The sequence below is a fragment of the Melopsittacus undulatus genome, chromosome 10 (assembly GCF_012275295.1).
Source record: "Melopsittacus undulatus isolate bMelUnd1 chromosome 10, bMelUnd1.mat.Z, whole genome shotgun sequence".
NCBI classification, from domain to species: Eukaryota; Metazoa; Chordata; class Aves; order Psittaciformes; family Psittaculidae; genus Melopsittacus; species Melopsittacus undulatus.
Genome location: NC_047536.1, coordinates 18709115 through 18732580, shown reverse-complemented (window position 1 = coordinate 18732580; position 23466 = coordinate 18709115). Strand labels below are relative to the sequence as shown.

The 23466-nt window shown below is 43.5% G+C and overlaps 1 protein-coding gene across 1 annotated transcript in view; it reads right to left on the bottom strand.

Moving 5' to 3' along the window:
• Window positions 1-23466, bottom strand: part of GALNT10 (polypeptide N-acetylgalactosaminyltransferase 10) — an 89417-nt gene that overhangs the window by 5054 nt on the left and 60897 nt on the right. Inside the window, exons 5-11 of the mRNA XM_005147177.3 lie at window positions 16555-16740; window positions 14602-14785; window positions 13596-13713; window positions 5106-5213; window positions 3064-3285; window positions 2241-2357; window positions 69-218 (exon numbers count right to left, since the gene is read on the bottom strand). Of these exons, the coding sequence (XP_005147234.1) occupies window positions 69-218; window positions 2241-2357; window positions 3064-3285; window positions 5106-5213; window positions 13596-13713; window positions 14602-14785; window positions 16555-16740 (1085 nt within the window). The remainder of the gene's footprint in view (window positions 1-68; window positions 219-2240; window positions 2358-3063; window positions 3286-5105; window positions 5214-13595; window positions 13714-14601; window positions 14786-16554; window positions 16741-23466) is intronic.

The window sequence follows — 23466 nt, the reverse complement described above, 5'->3', positions numbered from 1 at the left end:
GAGTGGTGACATTTTAAGGAAAATTGCCTGTAGGCCCTGAAGTTGACACTAAATGAGAACACACTCACTTTTCGGTATCTCCAGAGCTGGTTCCCCTTCATTCCATGACAGTCATAGAGGGTCACAGGGCTGCTGTGGGAAATGGCATCAAAGCAGAACTTCTTGGTGTGCTGAGGATCCCCAGGACGGATGTCTTCCCTCCAGCTGAAGGTGAATACCTGCCAGGACAAACAGGACCCTCAGGGTGGCTGGTGCTGGGCACAGTGCTTTCACCACCAGAATGACAGTATCTGATAGAGAAAAACACTTCCACCTCTGGGGACAGGGAGTGCTGACTGGGGGAGGCTAAGAGCTACCTCGTGGACTGCTACACAGCATGCTAAATGAGACTGTGTTGCTGCAAACAGCCATGCTAGTTAGCTTGGGTACTAATAGCATCCTTGAATGTCTCTGCAATGCAGACATACATCATGGATTAAGTGAGCAGCTGACCAATTACAGCCTTTCACAGCAAGCAGAAAAAGGCAGAGCGCTACAAGAGCTCGGAGTGAACACTGGCAGTAAACCCCTACGTCTGCACAGACAGCCTGCAGTCACCTTGAGAAGAGTCTGTCCCACGCTTCTGGGACAAGAGACCAGGAGCCCACAGCTCCCCATCCCACCCCAGAAGGGCAAACACTAGGGCAGTGCTTCCTGGTGCTCTCTTCCACTGGCCCTGCAATGATCTTCTTCAGGTGAAATGAAAGCAGGGATACTGAAAGCAGGGATACTACAGAAGAGAAGGGTTTTTAGCTCTAGTGATAAGGCACAACCCATGCTTGGCAGTGCTATGGCCTTGATGAGAACTGCCAGATGCCAGCACATGTGGCTTGGAAATCCCTGAACCATGGGCAAAGAGCTGGTGAGGTACTGCCATGTAACATGGCTCTGCTCCTTGCCCTGCCCCTGTGACGTTAGATCTTGGCCATGGTTTGACACAGCAGAGTGGTCTAACTGCACCCTCAGTCTGATGAGCTTGGCTGAAGACATGTTTTAAGCATCACAGGACTAAATTCCCCAACTTGTTTAAAGGCTGGCACTGGTGTCAATCTTTTGCTTCATGCTTTGACAAGAACAGCATCTCTGGCAAGGATGCAAGTGCCCTCTTGTGACCAGCACCAGCCAACGTGGTTCTAGGCAGCATGCCTCCCTGTCAGTGCCTGAAGGGAAGGGCTATTCTGTGGGCTCCTTTTGGAGCAACGTGGAAGAAAGATCCTCTCCCCAGAGATGTCTCATGGGGCAGTAAGACAGAATGAACAGGGTGCTACTACTTGAAGCAGCAAGGCCAAGAACTTTTGCCACAGTTCTTTCTCCTGTTTCTCTTTTAGATACCTCTTGCAAAAGAAATTACCACAATCATTTAGGCTCAGTGCTACGCAGAAGTTCAACCACATTATGCTCCTAAACACTAATTGTTCAAGATCCTCCTTACGGAACAGAGGCTTAGTTTTGGACTGCCTGAGTAAATTGTTTTTGTTTCGAGCGTTCATGCATCAGAACTGATATGCAACAACCCTTTGTCTCCTACCACTGAAGCCATTCCCCTGAAGAGTTATGCACAGCTCTGTAATAGAGGCATTGTTTTCTTGAGCTTTCCTCAGCTCAGCTGCCACAGTTTAGACAAACTAATATTTCCCTCCCTTTTCTTACAATAAAGCTGTCGTTTCTGGCACCTTATATGTTGAGAGGGTGAATCTATAGCCTGGCTGGTTTCATCTCTCTCCAGCAATGGCTGGGTGTTTATAATGCATTTGCCTCCTGTCAGAAGGATGATAGTAAGCGGTTATTGAATGCTCCTGCAGGTTCATTAATATGCATGATGCTCCTCCATCACTTCTCCCAGCACAACCTTTGAAGTTAATATTCACTTTGTTACATATTACAGCTGCCTTGTTACTGGTTTATTATTTTGGCATATTGTTTTCTTGTGCTCCTTTTGTTCACTCCCAGGACCTCAAAGAGGAGGTGAAAGCGCTGCACAAAGCCTACCAGGCTCCAGACCCTGCCACAAGCACAAACCACATCCTGCTACAAGCCCACCAAATACAATTAGCACATGAGCCTTGGGGTGCAGAGCATCCTCCCTTCACCTTTCAGTGTTCTGCAGTGACCTTTCTTCTCAAACATTCATCATTTGTTCTTATAACTTCTCCCTCCCCCAATTTATTTAGGGGCTGATGATTTACCAAAGGGACCGTTACCTGCACATTGTTCCATGCTGCCTCTCCTCTGTCCTTCACACAGTTTTCCAGCCTCAGTGGCGATCCCAGGGCTCCATGCTTGGTATCCACACACAGTCCAGTTCCTACATTGCGGATCTGAAATAGTAAGTTAGGCACTGAATCTCCTTCTCTTACCAAGTGATAGCAAAGAAGGCTTAAATTGCTTTAAATAGTGGCAGTATTTGTACAAGACAGCTTTAAGATTCCTCACTTCCCCATGTATCTGAGCTGGCAGGTGACAGCTAAAAGAAAGCACAGCAATCTAAAAAATGGAGGTACAGAAAGCTCCAGGACACAGCAAAACCCATTAACTCCAGAGCCCACTGTGTTGCTGTGTGTAATAATCTATGACTTCACTCCTGGGGACATTCTTTTCCCAGAACACAGAAGACTTCCAAGAACAGGGATGGTTTTCCTGGCTTTCAGATGGGAAAGCTAAGGAGCGGAGCAGAGCAGCTTAACACAGTTGTGTAGCCTTTGGAAATACTACTGCTCAGCTGCTGCCTCTCTCTAGCCCTCCCTGTTGGCATGTTCTGCCTTCTACAAAGCACACAACATGCAGAACAAGCCAAATCTCTATCCTCTCTGTAGCTGTGCATTGATAGCAACGGCTGCTTAACTGCCTTCTTTGATCACACCAGCGTACTGGTAGGGGAGTTCTGGTCTTTGAAACACATCAAGCAGGATCTTTGAACACTCACTTGCCACCTCACAGCAAACTGCTTACTGGAGCCTGGGGGTAAAACAACCTTAAACCAACCACCGCCTGCTTGCCCACTGCACCTGCAGAGCACAGACTTGCCTCTCCCCAGGCGGCTGCTGGAGGCTCCACGGGTGGGTAGAACTTTGGCAAGTCCCACGCGACCTCATTCATGAACCACCTGAAGCTTTTGCAGTTGAGGTTGTTGCGAAGCTCCTTCTGAGCCGTAACGTCCCCTGCAGAGAGGTGCCGGTACTCCGGTCTGCGCTGGTAGATGTACTCTGCGTACTCATCCATCCACACCTCTGCCACCCGCTTCAAGTTCTGTGCGGGTAGGAGTCACGTGTGAAAAACCAGAGGGGAAAGCACCTGAGAACACTCTGCACAAGCTCCTGACATTGGCATTCAGAACAGCTCTGCTGCTTGTGCTCGGAAAGGATTTTCATGCACATCCACTCCTTCTGCCCAGCTTCAGGATGAAGAGTATTTTTATTATTCTCTAGTTCCAAGGGACTTTTCGAAACATATTTTTAGTTGAGGTCAAACCAGAATCCTGGCACTTGGCCATTATATCTAGTGCCTTGTGGCTAAGGAAAACAACATTAATCAAGGCTTTTCTTTTTCGTTCCTTTTTTTCCTTTCTGTGAAGAAGCTACTCACAAAATGACGCTGGTAAATACCGCTGGACATTCAAAGGTCCCTGACAAAAAGCTGCTTTCTTAAATCCTTTTTATTGTATCTTCTAACCCATCTAGGAATGGGATTTGCTGTACTCCCTTCTGGAAAGCTTCAGTTCTCAATACTCTTTCTTACCACTACTTTTCAGTTTTCTTGGGTAAAAAGCTGTTTAAGAGAAACCCTGAGATACCACAGAAATACAGAACTTTCAGGTGATGACCTTTCAGAACAGAAGCAAAGGGCTTTACCTCCTAGCAGCAGTGTATTTCATGTATCGCTGTAAAGCTTAACCCACTGTGCAATTCCAAGCCAGCAATGAGCACGTGTTGGAGACACCCACCCTACTGCTCGTCACAACACACGCAAGAGATTGTTGGACCTTGGACTGTTCTCTGGCAACAACAGGCACATAGTTGGTCACCACTGTTGGTGACCCAGCAGCACCTGCCCACCTTGCATGAATACATCAGTCCAGCAATGGCCATTCACTACCAAAAACTGAGGACACTGAGAATGAGCAGTGTGCTGACCCTGCCTCACATGCAGCCTACATACAACTTAAGGTGACTGTATGATCTTAGATGCCAAGAGACAGCCTCTCCTACACCCTTCTGCCATCCGCTTCCAGCACTGTGAGTATGCAAGAGCTGAATACTGAATCAAAAGAAATATAGCTCCTTCCTAAAGGGATGGCACGGAGAGGAGAGCACTCTATCGCTCTGACAGGTCATTGCTGGGCTGAGTAATAAATCCAAATCTATAACTAGGGTGATGCCATTAAACAGGGAAGCATTTTAACACTGTGCAAGCCACAAGGCTGCGGAACAGCAGGGCACATCTTTTGGTTTTTACTTATGCAGCCTTCCTGCTCCTATGATTTTTTGCTCCCACCAGAGGGCAATGCAATCCTTTTCTAATTTGGAAATTAACTGGAGAGATCTAATTCATGTAGGCAACAGCGCTTTCCTCTTTGGGCTACACTAGAGTAAGAAATAGCATGGCACAAAACATTCTATTGTGGAAAATTACAGCTTGCCCATTCAGTGATCTGTGATGCTTGAAGCTGAGAGGTCTTTCAAGCTCCAAAACATGATCACCACACTGAAGCCTGCTGCTCTTGTGGAGCACAGCTATAAAATGACCAAAGTATTATAGAGATGGAAGCCATATCTCATTTGTATTGGTAATTCCATGGGCAGTGCCTGATTGCAAAAGTCCATTCCCAACACCCAGCAATGGCTGATGCCTAGAGCATAGAGCTGTCTGCACATGAGTGTGCAGCTCCTGGGCACTCTTCCCTTTGTGATACACATCCTCCACTGCAATACTGCTCAATTTGACCACCATACAAACACAATTTATAGACTATGAAGCCTACATTTGCCTCCCATTGTGGGGTGAGAGGAGACAACAGCACAGTCAATTGCAGTCAGACATCTGTCACGGGTAATGCCATTGCCACTTACTCTGGCCAGGCTGACTCCTGTTGGAACCTTGTATGGAACATATTTTCTGTAGATATGACCAACTCTAGAGCAAGGGATGTCCTCCATGCGACCTCCACACATCCATACCTGTGGAACAGCAGAGATACAATTTCAGTCTTGATTATATAGAGAAAAATGAAGAACAAAAAAGACTTTCAAATCTTGAAAAAGCTTAACCCAGATTTTTTACTTTAAAGTACACCCTCTCCCAAAGAACCTCCCCTTTTTGCTTTAGTCTCAAATCCTGTAACTGTCTGCTTAGAGCCATGCAGCAAGCCTTGATTTAGCACAAGTGCTATCAAGCCCAATAATCAAACAGTCCAATTTTGCATTCTTTAGAGAAAGGAGCAGAAACAAAAAATCATCCAGAAAATAGCACACAGCACACCTTAAATTGATATATGTTATTACAGCAATAGTAACCACTGTAGTTAAACGGGACTGCCATACAAGACCTGGGTGTAGGCTGTGTAAAAGGGAGGCCATCTCTACAGTACTGGTCCTGTGTTACGTAAGACACTCCAGGGAATTCAGAAGCCTGTTCAAGTGCCAGAAAGCAGAAGAAATTGCTACGTTTCCCTGTGGTTATCACTGCTTTCAGACGGTTTCAGTGCTGACACACTCACTGCTTTGCAGCCTTACAGTTAAGTGGAAATCCCTGCCTGGTGAAAACACAATTAGCTTTAAGAAAGCCCTCAGAAAGTCACTGCAGCACACTGCTAATTGAGAAAGACTACCCTGATGCTTGGTTAATGTTTACATGTGGGCCCAGAAATTTCTTTTCCCACCTGGGGAGAATCCATTCTTTGCCATCACACTGCAACAACCTTTTTTTTATTCCTTGTTTATGTCATGGATGTAACAGTTTTGTCCAAATGAAACCAAAGGAGATGTTTCACGTATCAGCCAATCTACTTCATTAGATCTAAGAATTACATTCATACGTGCTTCTCAGAGATATCTAATGAACACTTTGAAGGTATCGTCCAGTATGCAAAATAACTGACTTACTGAATTCTTGAAGCATGACACGGTCTTGCCCTTCAGTTTGTCCCTAGATCTCATGTTAATGCCCTGAAGGCAGCACTATTTAAGGAGGTCTGCTGGTGCTGCAGGCTGATGCGGCGTTCCCGATCCCTCCATTCACTGTGGCTAATTTGAGCCACCGCAGTTCATTGTACAACGAGCTTAGTCAACAGCTTCACACATAGCAGGCAATTCCATTAATATTCGACAGTGACAATATTAAATACTTAGCTCAGAAGAGAAATATTTGGCCAAGGCTGCTGCATAATTATCAGCTCTGACACTAAAGTCCTCTGGAGTTTCAGCTCTGTCTGCTGGCCCTAATAATTATAGTCATTTGCTGACTGCGTATAACTTAATGGAGGTTGGTTGCTCTCAGTTAGGGGGATATTTTTCACAGGCGACTTCTAAAGTTCAAGGTACTTAATTACACGCCGTTATAGAGAGAGAGAGACAAGAAGGAAGTTGACAAACACTCCTGCTACAGAACGTCATTCCTTTTGTCCCTGCTGTGTCTTGAGAAGCTGGTGCAGAAGAGATGAAGACCAAAAAAAGAAACTAGCACCCGGCGGTTTTGAAGTTTCCAATGGAATTAGAAATGCTGCATATGCCGTAGCTGCTGTGCTTTTTGCTGCAGAGGGCCACAGTGTGATTTCTCTGCTATTAACAGATAGACTGAGAAAACAGGAGTTTGGGGATGTTTCCTATGACAGGAATGGTTTGTGCAAGAGCTGCAACAGATCTGGGAGCTATAAAAGACGGCAGGAATAGCTGAAGGACCCTAGAGCTCAGCTGCACAGATACACACACTCAACAACATGTTTCCTGAGCCTGTGCACTGCACCCTGCATCAAGAAAGCCCTATCTGTGCACATGCAGCTGCATTTTAGTGCAATACAAGAGTACGCAAGCAGCAGCTTGTGATCCTTGCTGCCTCTAATCTCTAAGGAAAGGCTTTCAGTAGGCCACACTGAATACACATCTCTGAAAACATGACTTCCCTCCTGTGAGAGACAAACAGAACACTGTCCTTGCACTGCAGATCTTGTGAAGCAATACTATAGGCAGCACTTATCAGCTGAGCAGTACACTGGAGAGGCAGGGGCTAGATACAACTGATGCTATGCTGGACCAGGAGTTCCAAGCAGGTACAAGACTCCAGGCACAGAAGACAACATTACATGAACACATGTAAAGATATGATAAGAAAAGCTTCTTAACTAAGTTACTGAACAAGCACAATCCAAGATCAGTTTTACACACTCTTTTTCTAATCTTGCTTTAAAATATTTACTCCTAAATGATACTGTGATGCTGCATGGAGGCAACAGGAAGCTTCCTAATTCCTGCTAGCAGAGCTCAATGACCCTTTCAAGGTACTTTGCCAACTCAGAGCCTTTTTACCATTGTCTCATGCTGCAAGCGACAGTCTACCACTTGCAGTACAAATCTAATTTTAAAAGCATGCTTTCCATTCATTCATTGCTGCTTTGATTTATTTTATTAGTGAGCTTCTTTGTGTGGTGACAGAACTCATTACAACCTCCATAAAGACAATTACTAGTCCTTATCTATAAAACTGGAAGAAGGGGGGAGACGGAAAGAGCGTGACATGCATTGGTAAAACACAGCTAACAAAAGTATTAGAAAGTTAAAGGTCAGGTGAATCACATCTAGAGGTCTGTCAAGGAGTAACTGCTAGTGAAGAAAACCCAAAATAGCTGAGCAGATGCTTCCACTCAGTGATATTTGGCTGATTCCAAAGAAGGATACAGCTCACACCAGAACTTACACTGCTAAAAACACAGCTTTGTCAAACAGCTGAAACAGCACTGGTCTGTGGGGCAGCACTTTGTGCCTTCATGGTAACACTGACTGATGCTTACTGCGCTCTCCTTAGGCCAGGGGAACCAGTTGCGTGTTGCTTTACAGCAGGGTGAGATGGTGCCCCATCTCCCCGGCTGACACGACTGCAAACATCAGAGCCTGAACTTCTTGCAGTTAATTTCAATCAGCCATTCACTAGAATGCCGTAAGAATAGGCATTAAAGCTGGTCAGGCAGACAGTGCTTTATACAATGATCTAATCAAATCTCATTAAGAGGGAACAGGAAACTTCTCTTCCTCCTCAGGCACCAATTTTACCTATCTACATGTTGAGCTAGGGATCTCAGAGCTGACAGATCTGCTAGAATTAGGGGGAAGCCTGCCTACACTGAGGTCAATGTGCACACTGCAACAGGTTTTTCTTAGCACACAATCTCAGCCTAATAAAATAAACATATAAGGGAAGTAAAATAACAATACCAGTGATATTACTTCCATCTTCTCAGTGTCCTGGAGAGCTGTATTCATAAAACATATTCATAAAAACCATATTCATAAAACAACTCAAGAGCCTTTGACACAGCTAGCATGCTATGAAAGCACAAGATAATATGCCACCTATTCTCTACATGGGAATGTTATGCTGATCCAGTTCTCTTACTGCTATGTCAGAAAACAATATCACGTAAGACAGCTGAATCTCTCCTCTCAAGCACCCAATACAATACTGCAGTTGGTGTGTGAATGCAATTATCTGGGTATACAAGGTTTATGGTTTCCGTGATGAGGCAATGCTTCCCAAGAGAGGGAAAACATACAAAGGAAAAAGTCAAGCCTTGAAAAGAAAGCTGCTTCTGCAAGCCACAGCAGAAATAAAGACCACGGGATGGAGCAATGGAGAGAAACTGGCTTGTCAGAACACATACTGGAAGGTGGGAAGAAAAGGGCACAGCGGGTAAGTCAAGGGGGTTCTCTGCATAACAAGGTAGATGAAAGCAAGGGCAACCAATAATGCAGGAAGATCATAATCCTCAGTATTGTAAGCATCAGCTATTCTTGCAGCTGGGACTTACTGCTCTATAAGAGATTAAGGTAGCTCAAAAGGCACTGGGATCTATGTGTTTGCACAACGCCTGCTCTCACACAATGTACACCAGCATGGCCCCTCCTCATTGTCTGGAGTATCTGAGAGTAATGACAGCAATTTCCAGTAATCACCTTCTAGAGTGGAGGGGTCCACTTTCCTGCTGCTCCTTGGCAGGAGGCTACTCTGGAGCCTGAACCAAGTGCACAGTGTGAACAGAGGCCAGAAACCCAAGTCAATGGTTTGAAACTGATGGCTGCATCCCCAGTTAGGGAGGGAGAAAGAAGGCACCCTGAACTACAGCTGAGAGCTTTAGAATGGAGCAGCATGTGCTGGCTTAAAACAACCACAAAAAAAGCAGCAGGATGCCTGGCGTGTTCCAGTTTGGGCAAACGTGAGCTCCTGGAAAGTAGTGTGAGGATGTGCCTGGAATAAGCATTGGAAGCTCACAACCAGCACTAACTTAATATACAACTAGAAACACTGTCAGAAGTGATCCCTTGGCAGCTGCACCCTGACCAGACACCTACCAGAGGCAAAACGTGCATTGGAAATATGCTGCTGACATGGGGCGAAGGAGATGCGTACACAAACAGAAGCTACAGAGCACTTGGATCTGTTGGAAAATAGGTGACATGTTTTATACAAACCATGGTGGTGCTTTGGGAAAAGGATCTGGAAAAACGCAATGATCTACAATCACCAGAGTAAATGCAGTGAATGTTTCCTATTGCTGAAGCACGGAGTGATGCCCAGGAGTACTGTCCATCTCTTTTGCCTTCCCCTTATCTATTCTTCTCAGGCCAACTGTTGATGTGGCTTGTTTGCACCAAGCCCTCTGCATTTTATGGAGGTTTCACAATCTCTAGATTACAAGCCAAACATTTCTCAAACTGAAATGATCGATCAGCTAGCGAGGGATGTCCAGATTCTCATTCTCTGCTCTTGAAGTACAATGTACAAATAAAGGACTCAGAACCACTCAAGATCTGATGTACAAAGTACATCTATATTTATGTCTGTACAAGTCAGAAACATCACTTTTTCCTCTTCTGTTTTGCCATACCCAAAAAATCAGAGACTGTATATTTAAGGAAGAGAGCCATAAAGCAGTTTAGTGAAGACTGAGTAAGCCAAACAGAATAGAAGCCACAAAAATACTGTAAGAGAGGCAACATGATCACAAGTAAAACTGAGCATAGATAAGTGCTGTACAGGGTAGCATTTGCAGTAAGGAAGAGTTTAACTGCTTCAAAGATACCGTTCCAAATCAAAAGCAATAATTTCAAAGAAAATGAAGTGGTTATGAAGGCAGCAGAATGTAGGATTATGCAGAAACATTGAGAAAATCAGAGCTATTAAGCTGTGTTTAGAAGAGGAAAGACACATTGTCACTTGGGGTATTCAGTTTCGCTCACATCATTGCAGAAAGATACAAAAAGACCAGGAAAAACTGTAAGAGAGCAGAGGTATGGAAGTGACTCCCAAAACCAAAAATACCCCTCAGTGGAGTCCACTGAACAGAGAAACTACAGCTGTAGAGTGAGGAGCAGTGGAGAGGACAGGACCAAGTGCCACACAGAAATGGCTGTGCATGCTTGTTCATCCTTTCTCCAAAATACAAGCAGGTATTCAAAGGTCAGCATCTGGCAATCCACTGAGATGGATCGTGCTTACAGCACTGATATGAAAGGTGCTTACAGCAGGCAGCTCTGCGGAGCAGTCTGCCTGGAGCATCCTGCAAGCAGGGTTCAGGGAAAAGTGAGGCTCAATCAAACAAGGGCAATGCCTGCAACTAAAATGCAGGACTGAAATCTTCCTGTTGCATCTGGTGATGACCTGAGGCAGGAAACCCCCTGACCTGCAGAAGTAGTTGGTTAAAGGCACTGAGCTATTTTGGATATACACAGGTCAAGAGGAGGAAGCAGCACATGCTTTCTTCTTGAATATGGAATGGATACATTGATTCCATTTCTAATCTAGAAATTGCTGTTTTAAGGGATTAAGAAGACCCAGAAAACTACAAACCAGCAGCTATGGTTAGAAGGCTTGTTTTTAATTTAAAGTTAGCCTCCATTTTTTGGTCCCTCCAGCATGCTATGTTTTCTAGTGATGTCTGGTGTACGCATTTCTTACACAGAACAAGGCTTCTATCAATAGAATTTGATGCATCCTCCAGCTAAATATATTAGCCGAGGTGCTAAACACTGATGGTTTCTCTGTCAGCTTGCCTTCAGATGGAAAGTTTCTTCTGAGAGGGAAGCAGAGCCAGGTGATGACAGAAATGCGTATGATCTCAGAACAGAAAGGCAAGAGGCTCCTAAATAAACTTCTTTATTTCCAGTCTCTCAGCAACAGAGCCCCAGGTTTTAAAATAAAGGCAGAAAACCTGTAAAGAACAGGTTTCTCCATACACGGCCAAAAAGAATATGCTTAAGGAAAACAAATCCTACTCCTGGGGAGGCTCGAGATGGCTGCATCTGATGCAATGGATCAAAGACCAGCAGTACAAAAGAATACCTGCACCCACAACTCCCAAGCCAGGAATGGGTTCTTTGTTAAAGGTCTGCTGTCAGTCTAGCACCCTTAGAATCTGAATCCCCATTAGATAACAAGTAATGTGAAATCAGGTACCCCACATCTAAAGCCAGAGCTCTAAATTATTTGACAGTGCCTCTCTACCTACAAAATCTCAGTCTGCTTCTAAAGGTAAAAACGTGGCTCTGAGCTCGCCAGGGAATGTCACAGCTTCATAAATTCTGGGAACAAACCTTCTATTCTTGCAATTCCAGCAGAATTATTACATCTATCAGCCACAGATGAATGTATCAATTTATCTTAATTTCTGAAAATACACTGAGCTTCTTTCAGTTAAAACTTAATTTTTTTTCCCTGTTGCACAATGAAAGAAAAAGGGGGGTTTTGCAGAGATTAATTAAAGCCAATTTATCCCTCCATAAATTACCATCTCTGGACTGAAATAAACCACTGTGTTTTAGAGAGGATAAGCAAACAGATGAATGAAGTATTCTTATTTCCTGCAGATCGAGCAGTGTGACTGCCTGCTGTGGCATTAGAGACAAAGGGCTTCCCCAGCCACTGTCATCACTCTTAGAAACCAGCATTTCCTAACAGGGCCAAGGGAAAGAGACTGAATATTGCCATTGCCTCCCCTGCAGAGAATGACAGCATTACATGATTTCATCACATGCAATACAAAGAACTGGCTCTAACTGCAGTGTCATCTTCAAAGAGGGTGCCCTCAGCCCTCTCTTCCTGCTACTACAGAGAAGGGACCTCTAATGTGACTTTATTACTTCGGGTTTGCTTGTGAGCAAACAACGGCAGAAAAGACTTTGTCTTCAAAACAGTGTCTCTTTTTCCCTATCATTTGCTGCACAGTAAGCAGCACACAGTGGGTATACAAGGTAACATGGCTGGCTGAATATAGCTGGATATGCCTCCGAATTGCATGGAGGCATTGGGATTTAGCAATCTGTTTTGTAAGAGATCAGCCATGACTCCTTTGCCAGGGGAGACATGAGGAATTTTAGCTGCTGAAGCTAAACTGTGCCCTCTGTTAGCACTGCTACCATCTTCTGGCCCCAGGCAGAGGTCAGTTAGCTTAGGTCAGTAGCATCCCAACACCTGTAAGGTTATACATTTAACCTGTGAAAGAGAAATCACACAGCAGCCCAAACAGTTTAATGCAGAAGTCTTCACTCAGTTCCCTCTAGACTATGGAAAGGATTCTCATCAGTAAAGAGAACACTAGCCATCTGCCTTCAGTGGTCTGGGACATCCCAGTGAGTTTCCTAGAATGGATTTCAGAGTGCCACATTCCAAGGCAACACAGGTACCAGAGGTCTTCATAGGTCACAGTGACTCGTTACTATTGGTATGCAGTTTTGCCTGTCTAACTCTTATTTTACAGCCCTCAACTGAACAGCTTGGTCAATCAATAAGTGACAGAACTGTCCCCAAGCCAGGCAGTTAATGATCTGAAGTCATTGTCAGCAACAGTGTTGTTATTCCAATTGTTGAGTATTTCTTACAGGGTAATAGTCTCAGTTCCTTGCAGCCAGGAGTCAGATGGACTGACTATAGACAGTACGTTACTCTCACCTCTGGGAACTCAGGCTCAGGACTGAGGTACACGGTTGGACAAACACTTAGCTGCCAGAATCCTCCTCCCCTCAAGAAGAAGGGTATTTATCATCTTGCCAGGGTGAGTAGTAAGAAGCCTAAAGCCAGAGAGCTCCATACAAGCTGATTTACCCTTGCTGGGAGGAGTGCACACATCTGAAGCTCTGACCACACTACAGGGGACACCCTGCTAATCATGCTCCAAAACTGACCCTCACAAATGACTGCTCACATCATTGCTGTTTCTTCTGTGTACTTACTACTCCCAGCTCTTTCACCTTTAAATCACACGCAAAAGCAAGGACAAAATAGATCATTCACATTCTGCGCCTCAGAACAATTCTTACTTTTCAAAACAGAAGTAATTTCCAGAGAACATAGCTCACCTTAAAGGATATTTCATACTGCTCTCCTCCCCATATCTCCAGACCTGCATCATACCCTCCCAGCTCCCAGAACCACTTTCTATCGACTGCAAACAGTCCTCCAGCCATTACAGGAGACCTTAAGGAAAAACCAGACTCCATATTACAAACACATTCAAAGATACAGATCTCTGGCTAAACATTTAAAACACAAAACAAAATTTGACAAATATTCTTTTCACCACCCAGTGTTCCGGTGCCTTTGCAGCCCTATCAGGGCATAAAACAGTTGGTTTTGCATTATCTACCTTTTCCCACTTGCAGAGGAGGAGGACCGGACCAGGCTCCCTCCAGAACCAGTCAATGCCTCTCCTCCAGCAGTCAAGAGTTCACCATTAAGTGACAGAATTTAAGCTCTCCCATTGGGACCCATATGCAGCACATGGGATGCTCTGTCTCAGTAGCATGAGCAAGTCACTGAGCTTGACCTCAAAAAGTGGTGTTGGGGTTTTTTTGGAGCACTGCATAACTATAAAGGACAGCAGAACTGTCTCAATGTTGGCAAGCACAGCAACAGTGGAACATAACTTGAGCACAGATTTACTTCTGCAATGCACTGCAATCATCAAAATTGCTGTAATTATACTGCTAGTTTTTCTTCTTCCCCCACCTGGGAATGACATATAAGCTGCCATTGGTTTGTTGTTTTTGGCAAAGCATTAGGGATACTAAGTTATGTTTGAAAGATTTCAGTAATAAATGACCACATTAAACGCTACACATTACAGTTCTAAATGAAATGTTAACTTCTGTGGGAATTAAGGTGGCAAAAAACAGCAATGAAAAGGAGAGTGTTCACAGCTACTATACAACACATTTCTTTTGGGCCAACTAAACAAACAGCTGCCAAAAAGCAAGTAGCTTAACACCAGCTTCTGACTTTTACTACACTAAGGTGTAAACCAACCCTGTAACAGGGTGTTCTTTTGTTAGCCAGCTCTTAGCACGCTTCATTTCAGTAACTTACTCAAAGGGATCACTGGGATCAAGTTTCTGTAACTCAGGAGGAATAGGGATCCTCTTGTAATACATCTCCCAGTCAAATGCACCTCGCATAGCATCTCCAGCCTGAGTCTCATATCCAAAGTGGTCATGATCAATAACATCAATCATCGGGCAAACGATAGTCTTGCGGTTCCGGGCAATGCGATCTGAAGATTGGAGAAACATGTTAGAAAACCTGCACCAGCTGGTTCCTTTGACCATGAAATTACAGAAGAGAGCATCAAAACACAAAGTTGTCCAAGAATGATGTTGTTCCTGTTCTTCCCATTCATTCTTTTGGGCAGATGCTCCAATTGATATCAATTCATCTGGTATTTCTGCATTGAAGTATTCAAGCTTGAACTATTGAGATAAAAACACTAGGTATCCATGCTACAGTGGCCATTACTGTGAAAGTGGTGAGGCACTGTAACAGGCTGCCCAAGGAAGTGGTGAATGCTCCATCCCAGGCAGTGTTCAAGGCCAGGCTGGACAGGACTTGGAGCAACCTGCTCCAGTGGAAGGTGCCCTGCCCGTGGATGAGCTTAAGGTCCCTTCCAACCCAAACCATTCTGTGATTCTGTTATCACCCAGGAGAAGAATAGAAAGACACAGGCACACTACCACAGATACATAAACTGCCAGGCTGAAACCAGACATCCTGTACTTAGTGACCAGTCCTCATTTTAATGAGCAACCCGGATGTGAACCCTTTCTGCCCAGATACAAAGCCAGGGCAATAACCCATCGTAGCATCTACCTTTAAACCGCTGTGCCAGAATCTGGCAGGAAACAATCCAGACTAATGGCATAACTACTCTCAGCAGGCTCAAGAAATACAAATGTACCTCCTCCCCTCAATCTTTTCTTCCAACCAAATAATACAACACAGGATTAATTCCTGCGTAAACATCTGGAACTTCTTAAATACTTTATTACTGAGATGATCTCTAGTTGGAAGTTAACTTTCAGAGCAGAGGTGACAAATGATGTTTCAGCTTCCAATGCACATCCAACAAATCCTTTCTATGCTTTAAAATTAACGCATACTCTACGTGTTCTCATTTAAATGGCATTTGAGCTAATTCTGTCCTCCTTTCCAGGGGCTCATGAAGCAGCAAATGTTTTATACCATTGTCAGATACAAACTATAGCGAAAACAACCGTATATTACCATCCAGCCATCCTGCTGACAAGTGTAACTAGTTTCTCTTAAACCTCCCCTTGACTATTGGTGCCACAGTTTATTTGACAAAGTCAGACCTCGGAGAGCTTTGACAGATGACTTGCAATAGGGTTGTGAAGGAGCTTGGTACTGGCCAGAGGCATGCAGGTGCAGAAACAGAAGGCACTGTCCTTTCAATTAGTCATCCTTGAAAACAACAGATGTTGTAAAACTGATGTTTCCTTAAAGAAGAAGCACTGCCTTGGAAAAGACTGCATATGTTCTACAAAGACATACCAGCAGCTGTCATTCACAAGAAGTATATTCCACAGGCTTGCAGACTATGAAGTTAAATATAGTTATACAGGAGGAAAAAAATACCTAAAATCTACTTAAAAACTATACGTAAGGATCTTGTCTGTTTCATAAAGCCATTCCTCTCTGCAAGCTGCTGAATGACCACGCGAGAGCTTAGCCTTGTAGCAAGATATAAATTACTTAAGATTTCATTTAGCAAGGAAATGGAAGAATATGATCTCTGCTTTTTAATTAAGCAAAGCATTTGATAGTGTTGTTGTACAGTGCAGGGCTCTAGAATGGAAAAAATAAAGGCTACAAGTTTCCAGCAATTCACCCAAGCCTTGTGGTTGGTTTGGTTTTGCTTTTAAGACATTCATCGTCCTTTTGTCCACTTGCAGCCTGAGGCAAAAGCAGAAGGTGTCAGCTCTTTATCAGGTCAGTCTTCAGCCATGTACAGCACCACGCGCTTACCTAGCAGAGGTGGCAGCCAGTTCACATTGGCCTCGCAATGGGAATCCAAGAAGGTGATGACATCCCCTATGGCCACAGAGGCCCCCAGCATCCGAGTCCGTATCAGCCCTTCTCTCTTTTTGGTTCGGAGGATTCTTACATTTGGGAACTGGGCCATGTAATCCTCCAGGCGTTTCTTCAGGTGTTCTGCATGGAAATGAGAAATTCAAACACTGTAACAATTAACTTCTTAAAAATGCTGTTCCCTCTTTACCAGAAAGAGAGCTCTTTGGAAGTACGTCCTGAGCAGCTAACCACTGCCGTAACAGGAATAAGGAAGAAAGAATCATTTCCTTTAAATCCAGGGTTTAAACATAACTGCTTACCCAAGACTCCTGAAGATGTCCCAAAACCTTAGAAGCAGTAAACAGCAAAAAGAAGAACTAGGAGAAGATGGAAGAGTGAAGGATGAGAAAGAAAGCAGCAGAGAAAGAGGAATAAGAAACCACACAGCAGAACTCTGGGAGAACTTTATCAGAGCAGAGAGCCTATGACACTTTTGTGGAAACCAATGTAGCTTAGAAGAGACCCAGGACAATTTACTTTCAGAAGTAAACACACAGCAGATTTAAGTTGCTTTGGGTTTCCTCAAATCACACAACATGACCAATGCATAAACAAACAGCAAAAAGCCTACTCAGCCGTCCCCCCAAGCCAGCACCACAGGCATAGCCACTGCATGTATCTGGATGGCTTCATTAAATGCTTATCAGAGGAGATATTTGCATTTAAATACGGAAATATTTACGCTAGTGAATATGGACTGGAGCCACATCAGAATTAGCACAGACATTTGTAGTCACCACAATTAATGAGAACTCAAACAGGGGAGCTGCAGAAGATTACTGAGTGATCAAAACAATAGACAGCTTGTTTAGAAGGGGAAAGAAAAAGCTTGGTCTACATAAAGAGTGAGGGGCACACAGCTGTCTTTACATCAAAGAGTGAAGCACCAAAGAAAAACCTAAAAATAGGCTAAAAGCTGATGCTGGCCTAATCGCTAATGGGCTGATCTGTAGGCATCTGAAGTTTTGACTGACTTGACAGCATACCCCATTCACAGCGTGCCAGGGACTGTTCATTAATGCACCATCCTATCCACAGCCATCAGTAACCAATCAAGGAAACGAGCCTTGCTAGGCAAAAGCTACTTTGTCAAATCTAAGCAATTAACTAATCTTAAAATCTCACACAACAGAACTTGAATGGAGGCAATCATTCAAATACAAATAACCTCACAGGCTTATTTGCCTTGACTACAGGGAACACATCCACTCCATTCTGTATAGCAGTCTTCCTTGGCTTCCAAAGCAGCTATGAAAGGCAGGGGTTGAATAGGCAGCCAGTGTGAGAACACCCTGAACAGGGCACCAGGGAAGCCAGGTATTGGAATAAGTCTCTAAAAAGAGCAAAGGGGCAGATAAACTTCACTAAGTTCTAAACTCTCCCCGATGGCACTGACCCAGCAATTGTGCTTCAGGATTTTATCAAAGATTTAACTACTGGAGGAAAAAAATGGGCAGAATCCCTACGACTAACACACAGCCTGCACCTCCCCTTTGAAGCAGCCATCACCTGCCTTCCTTCAAAGATCACCCAAATCAACTTTGCTTTTCAGGTATTCCTAGCAAGCTCTTTGCCCTTTCCAAAGCTTTATTTAACATCCCCCAGGTGTTTTTTGCTCACAAATGCATTTCTGTGTTTTGCCTGACAAGTCCAATTGTCCCTCAGTATCTACGTAGGCTGCCCTGCTCAATAGAGCCCTTAGTGCTTCTTGCTGTCTAGCACGTTTTTCCATCATACCTTTCAAGTCTCTTTTGAATAGATCCTCTCAAGCAACCAGAAATTTTGTCCACTCTATTATAGGTTTTTTAAATAAGGGCCTTCCATAGAAACTAGATATGTTATAACTGCAGTTACCTTCATCCTGAAATAGTGGGTAGACTCAACAAGAGTCTAACAAGAACAAACAGAAAAGCCACCACCATTGTTAAACATCACAGTTCATCCCTCACCATTGTTAGTTTATCACAAAAGATTAGTTCAACAGAAAAGAGAACAAAACAACCATAATTTCAAGCATAAATCAGCTAAGCCCAGGACAGAAGGTACACCTTAGTGAATCTACCCAAGAGAAACATGAAAGCGGCTGCCAGTGCTCATAGGTAGGTATAGGAAGGAGTTAACCATCAAGCAGATGCTGAGCCTGATTCCCCTAATAGTAGCCACAGGTTTTGTAGCACTTGCAAGATCAGACCCCACAATACTTTAATTATCTAAACCAGACCTACAAAGTCTTCAAAAAAGTCTTAGCAAGTCCTGTAATATCCAAAGCTCCAAAGGAATGGAAAACCCATGTTTATTTTGCTAGAAACAAGAAAATGAGACTGTGAAAGATCCCAGAAGTTTGCCTTCTACCTGTGCACTGCTCATTTTAGGTTTTGGCATCATGCACCTTTCTGAATGGTCCTGGTTTGGTGTGCTCTTTCATGTAGGGTGACACCTGAAGGCAGCCTAACCAATTCCTCCAAAGGTATGAGCATAGCCCACCTGAGCCTGCTGCCAGGAAATACAAGCACAGCTTTGGTTCTGGTCTCACACAGGAAAACACAGCAGCAAGTGAACAAAAGTCACTGGACTTGGCTGTATTTGTGGTGATGATGATGGCTGCTCTGCTACACACCAGCTGAAGACAGGTTGATTTGTATCTATTAATGAACAAGCAGTTAAGAACTGAGAGAATTCCCCATCTTCATAGCATATAGGAGAAAAGAAGGCATAGGAGCTATAGAGTTCTCAGGTGAGTACTCTGCAAAGAGACACCAAGAAGTTTAACCCACTTACTTCCCATTCCATTCCCAAATGCTCATTTTGCTTCTTTAGCACTTATTTACCATGTTTCCATAGTAAAAACAAATACCAAAGCATTTCACACTTGCAGCACACAGCCTGCTCTGTGTTGCACTGTTAAGAAATATCTCACACATTAGGAATCTTCTTATGCCTCCGATGGCTGGAAGAAGCAAGGAAAAGCTGTAAGTACTTACTCCATCAGCACCCATGTGTGATGCAGGGGACACATGTACCAAGTCCTTGAAGCCAAGAGCAATAATGCTCAGATGAGCTACTCCCAATCACTGCAGAAAAATCCATGCTTGATCATTGCATTTTATAAGGTTAAGACTGATGTACCATGAACCGCAAGTGAGCAGAATTTATTGTATCTACTTCCCCTTACTAAAGGGTCACAGACTGTGAAGTAACCTCACCAACAACATATAAAACATAATCAAACATACTTTTCAAAGACAAGGCTTTCTTATCTCCTTATCCCTGTGCTATTCCTGCATCCAACCTGGCCTCCAAACACTCAGAAAACAGTTACTTCATTCTATTACAAATACTGTCACAATTAAGTCAATTTCTGCTTTTAAAAGAATATCTCAGGAAAACAAACAAATGGCATTAAGTGCTACGAAATTTTATGAGGCTTTAAAAAATATATTATGGAACCTTGTCACACTGAGTAATTTTTATTACAAGGGCAATTTTCTTTAACGAAAGTTGTTAGGTGAACTGGATGGGTTCCAATGGCTGTGCCTACACTGGGCAAAGTAAGAGAGCCCAACCACATAAATGAGAGTAAGATTATCTGCAGATTAAAAGATAGGCTGGTAGCTTGCTAACAGACTTTGCAATAAACTTGATATACAGCATATACATTAACAGTACCAGTCAAGAACTACTGCTTTATTTTGAGCTGTAAATAAAACAGTGTGAACATAGCAGAGAAGCTTCAACAGCCTAACATAAGTGGTCCCAAAGCTGTCAAAATAAGACTTTTTTCCCCTATATTAAATTCCTATGGTGGTTTTACTGCACTTCATCCTTTTGGCCTCATCATCCATGAGCAGCTGCCTGCAGATTAGATGCCACCAATGAAACCAGAGTTTCCTCTGCCCTGCAGTATCCTGCCTTCTCCTGATGTGCTTTGCTTCAGTGTACACTCAAAAGACTGAGGATATGAAGACAGGAGAGCCATGGCACTCTGGAAATACAGGGAACATTCCCGGTCCTGCTGAAGGGCACATGGCACAGTTAGAAAGAACTGGAGCAATTGCAGAATCCCCTTTAAAGCAGACAGGGATGGTTCCTCTTCCCTGCAGGTTATTTTACAGCTTTTCAACCACCAAAACCTGAAGTGCAACCGTTCACCTGTTAAGAGGTTACCCTGCTGCTCATCCCTCCCCTCTCACATGCAGACATGCTTGTTTAAGATTACAAATGAATCCATACATCTTTACTTAGATACTCAGCCCAAATGTGCTGTTTAACAATTTAAGAATGAATTCGACTTCTTCCCGAATCCATCACAATGTGCAAGCCAAGCCTCCCTGAAATAGAAAGCTCTACATCACTGAAATTAACTTCTCTCCCTGTTTTGGTGCAGATGAGTAATCCTTTAAATAGCAGAATGTGCTGTTATCCAAACAGGCAGCACTTACACCAGTTTTAAATTTCTTCCAATGCTTTCATGAGCTGATCACTGAAGTTGGTTGGGGGATAATAAACTGATTTAATAAATCCTACTATGAACATCAGTCCCAATAATAGCAAACTGATTAAGCGGGTGACAGCTTTCCAAGCTGAATCTTCTTGCAAAGAAAGAAGAAAAGACCTTAGAAGTAAGAGAATTAATATCTGTTGCTTCGCTGATTACAGTTCTGTAGTAATCTCTTGAAAGGAAGCAGGTCCTGTTCTCACTGCCCATTCTGTATCAGTCCTGGGGCTCAGCACAGCTTTACAAACAAAAACTGGGTAGAGGAAAAAGGGCTTCTATGCATGGGACAATAGCTGAAAGAGTACAACCCATACAGCAGTTTTTAGATTGTAACAAAGACCAAGAGTTGGGTTCCTCAGAATCTTCCTTTGTTCTCTTTCTAAATGTTTTAAAGCCAAGATTCCATTTTAGGAACAATGAATGCACAAAAATGGAAGCGTGGGGCATAAGAAATAAGCCAGATTGCAAGTTACAGGGGCAGACACCACTGGTGTGAGGCTGTGCTGTGTGCTTCGATAAACTCAAGTGCATTAACTCCTGCTTTCTTGTCTGTATCATCAATCACATCCTGGATTTGCAAAGGGAACTTTCTCACCACTTCCTGCACCCTGCACCAGACATCCAAACCCTGCTCAGTTATGGCTTCAAGAGATACTAGTACTGAATGCAGAGACAAAGGTGCAATCTTAAATGAAAACTCACATTTACTAGCATTTGCATAAACATACTCCCAGACCTTAGGGAAAGTTTAGTAGGCTGCATTTCCAAGCAGGAAAATACATAGGGAATAATCATCTCAGCTACAGCCTCACCTCTTAAACTCTCAGGGAATTTTCCCTTGTAAAGGAAGTCTATTCCAATTGTTTCTTCCTGAGGGAATATAGAAGAATTAATTTACTCATCCTTCCTTCATGCTGTGAGGTTTAAACACCTTTTGCTCATTAGGAGCAGTGAAGCCAACCTGTGGTGTTACGCATCATAGTTCTTAAATCCTGCACATTGACTCCCCGGCCAACCCACAGCATCAGTTTTTCCTCCTGTGCTATAAGCCGTATTTCCCAGGGGAATCATTCTCATCAGTTTACTCTTCTCCTTTCCCATTTCATTAAATATGTATCAAAATTAAAGCATCAACTTAGGTTTTTCCTCTTCTGTTGACTACATTTGATATAAAGAGGTGATTTTGTGACTCTCAGTGATTTTCGTTGTTGATTGCTTTTAACATCACAGAGACTGCTCTGCTGACATACAAACTCTGCAGGTTTTGGCCTGTGTAGCCTCTGCAGCTGCTGAAACAGGAGTGAGCTCCTTGCAGCACACTTAATATTCAACTCAAGCTTAATGTAGCCATGGTGACTAGCAAGAAGGGCATTGCTGTCCCAAATACTGCCTTCAACCCGCAGGATCTGTGCCCTCATCTGAAAACCAAGTAAGTGGTTTTGATTATGCAGTTGTTTAACCAAGGGAACGCCTGTGCTCCTGTTTAATGCTACCACACTTCTACTAAATTGATGAACACTGTATGGGCAGATGAAAAACATTAAGACAACCCACCATATCAATAGCATCACCACTTCAGCAGTCTGAGGCTGACACACCACACACCGGTTGAGGATCCTGTGAATTTATATTTCCCTTTCCATAGTAGAGTTACAAATCATGAGAGATCACATCAGCCTTTAACTGCCTTTAATCTACATCACTGAGTGCTTTCTGAGCACTGGAGAGACAAGCAAGGGTGCAAAAATGTTTCAGAAGTCTGCTCACAGGACAGAATGAACCCAATTGAAAATTACTCCACTGCTACCCACGGGCTTCATAACAGAGCCAGAGGAAGCTGCTGTGATTGAAGGGTGTTCACTTCTGTTGAGCGTGTGACTATACATTCACTGTTGATAGCTATTTACTGGAGTGTATATCATGACATGAACCCAAAGCCTACAACTGACAGCAAGACAAAGCTTGCCATCATTTAGGGAGATGCAGGCAAATGAAGCGTTAAGACATTTCATGCTGGAACATCATGGAACATAACAAAGCTGCAAGATGAAAGACTTAAAAGTCACTGAGGTGTTTTTTTCTGGGGAAAAAAAGCAAAAAAAGTACATGAAAAAAATCAACCCAAACCAGTCCTCAGAGATTCAGCTTTGCCTTTATCAGAATTTCCTGGCTCAAAAGTATTTGCTCTGTGCATACCAACAGGAGAAGAAAGATTCCAGAAGCAGCACAAGAATTAACTACTCCAGAATTTTGTCTTCTTAGAGATTATTCCATTATGTCCAGGATATAACCCACTTGAAAGTTGCTTTGAT